General features: G+C 67.1%; 1 protein-coding gene across 1 annotated transcript in view; it reads right to left on the bottom strand.

The window, feature by feature from the left end:
- Nucleotides 1-121: 121 nt before the first annotated feature.
- The window catches only part of Pkp3 (plakophilin 3), a 23,121-nt gene continuing 21,736 nt past the window's right edge, over nt 122-1,506 (bottom strand). Inside the window, exons 10-14 of the mRNA XM_013033341.1 lie at nt 1,462-1,503; nt 1,173-1,358; nt 708-861; nt 359-551; nt 122-266 (exon numbers count right to left, since the gene is read on the bottom strand). Of these exons, the coding sequence (XP_012888795.1) occupies nt 122-266; nt 359-551; nt 708-861; nt 1,173-1,358; nt 1,462-1,503 (720 nt within the window). The remainder of the gene's footprint in view (nt 267-358; nt 552-707; nt 862-1,172; nt 1,359-1,461; nt 1,504-1,506) is intronic.

Genomic DNA, 1,506 nt, shown 5'->3' with positions numbered 1-1,506 from the left:
TTTACTCGGTTGACTCCTTCCCTCGGCCCTCCCCCTCCCCCTCCCCCCCCGTGCTGGGCGTGGCCTCGGCCCTTGCCCCATGGCCCTGACTCCCACTCCATCCTGGCTTCTGGGTCCCTCCCTAGACTTCCCGTGCCCTGTCCCACAGGCCCTGAGGCTTGAGCCCTGCAGCACGTACTGCCCGGAAGTCTCGATGGAGTTTGCTGTACTGCCACAGGTTGGCCAAGAGGCTGGAGGCTGCCCGGGAGGACTTCTCACTGTCAGGGCTGGGGAAGTCCAGAGGCTGGGGGTCAGGACTGGGGGCAGCCTGGGCAGCGGGGGCCCCAGCCAGGCTGCCTGGGGTCGGGTCATCCCTCACCTGTCTCGCTTCTTCTTGATGAAGACGAGTTTTCGGAGACCATCAAAGTAGAGCAGGTCGCGGGCGGCGATGGGACTGGCCACCACCAGGTTGTTGAGCACGGCTATGATGTTGACCAGCACCTCGGCTGGAGGATACTTCTCACCCACACTGCCCGGAAGCTTCTCGATCAGGTGGCTCACCACCTTGGTGGCTGCCAGGAGGGCCAGGTCAGTGACCCTGGGCTCCTGGGTGCCCCTCCCCTCCGCCCCCCCCCAGCTGATGTCCCTGCCTTCCTCCACCCAGCCTGTACCAAGAAGCCAGATGATGAGGGAGAACCACAGGGCTGGCTGGGCACGGCCCGACTCACACATCTCATCCTTGTTCCTGGCGTTGCGAGACAGGTTTCGGATGAGGCCTGTGAGCGAGCGCAGCTGGTGATGGTCAGCAGTCCGTACCCGGTCCAGAAGGGGGTTCAGGATGCGCTCCTGCTCCAGGGCCAGGCGGCTCAGCACACCCGCCCACTGCAGAGGGGAGGCCAGGGGGAGGTGAGGCCCCGGCAGCGCCCAGGCCGCCCTGCCCTGGGGCGAAGCACAGGGCTGCGCCCTCGCTTGGAGCCACTGCTCAGCTCTGTCCTCCCTGGGCCAGGCCTGTCCAGGCAGACCCTCTGCTCAGGCCTCTAGAAGTGGAGTAAGCTCAGGGTTCTGAGCTTGGGCAAAGCGTGCGCCTCATTCTGAGTCCCAGTCCTCCCTCCCCAGACTCCTGGGGAGTGGCTCCCGCTGCGTCCTGGTGTCCAGCCCAGCACAGGAAGGAGCGGGGGCCAGGGCCCACTGACCCTGCGGTCGCCGGCAGTGATGTTCTGCAGCGCCCCTGCGGCCGCTTCTGTGGTGTGCCGGTTCAGCTCACAGCGCTGCAGCAGCCTGCTGTACAGCCCCACCACCTGGGGGCTCCACAGCCACTCCAGGCCCTTGGGGTCTTTGGACACTTCGGCAAAGGTGAGCGCATCGGTTGTGAGGGGCAGCTGGATGAGAGGGTGCCGGGGTTAGCGGGGCCCGGGGTAGCCGAGGCGGGGGGGGTGTCCGGACGGGGGCCCTCTGCTCCCGTCCGCCCAGGCCCGCGCCCACCTCACGCATCCGCCGGCTCTGAGGTGTGAAGCAGCCCACCACCTC

The sequence above is a fragment of the Dipodomys ordii genome, unplaced genomic scaffold, assembly GCF_000151885.1.
Source record: "Dipodomys ordii isolate 6190 unplaced genomic scaffold, Dord_2.0 Scaffold166, whole genome shotgun sequence".
NCBI lineage: Eukaryota > Metazoa > Chordata > Mammalia > Rodentia > Heteromyidae > Dipodomys > Dipodomys ordii.
This window is presented reverse-complemented; position numbering and strand designations above follow the sequence as displayed.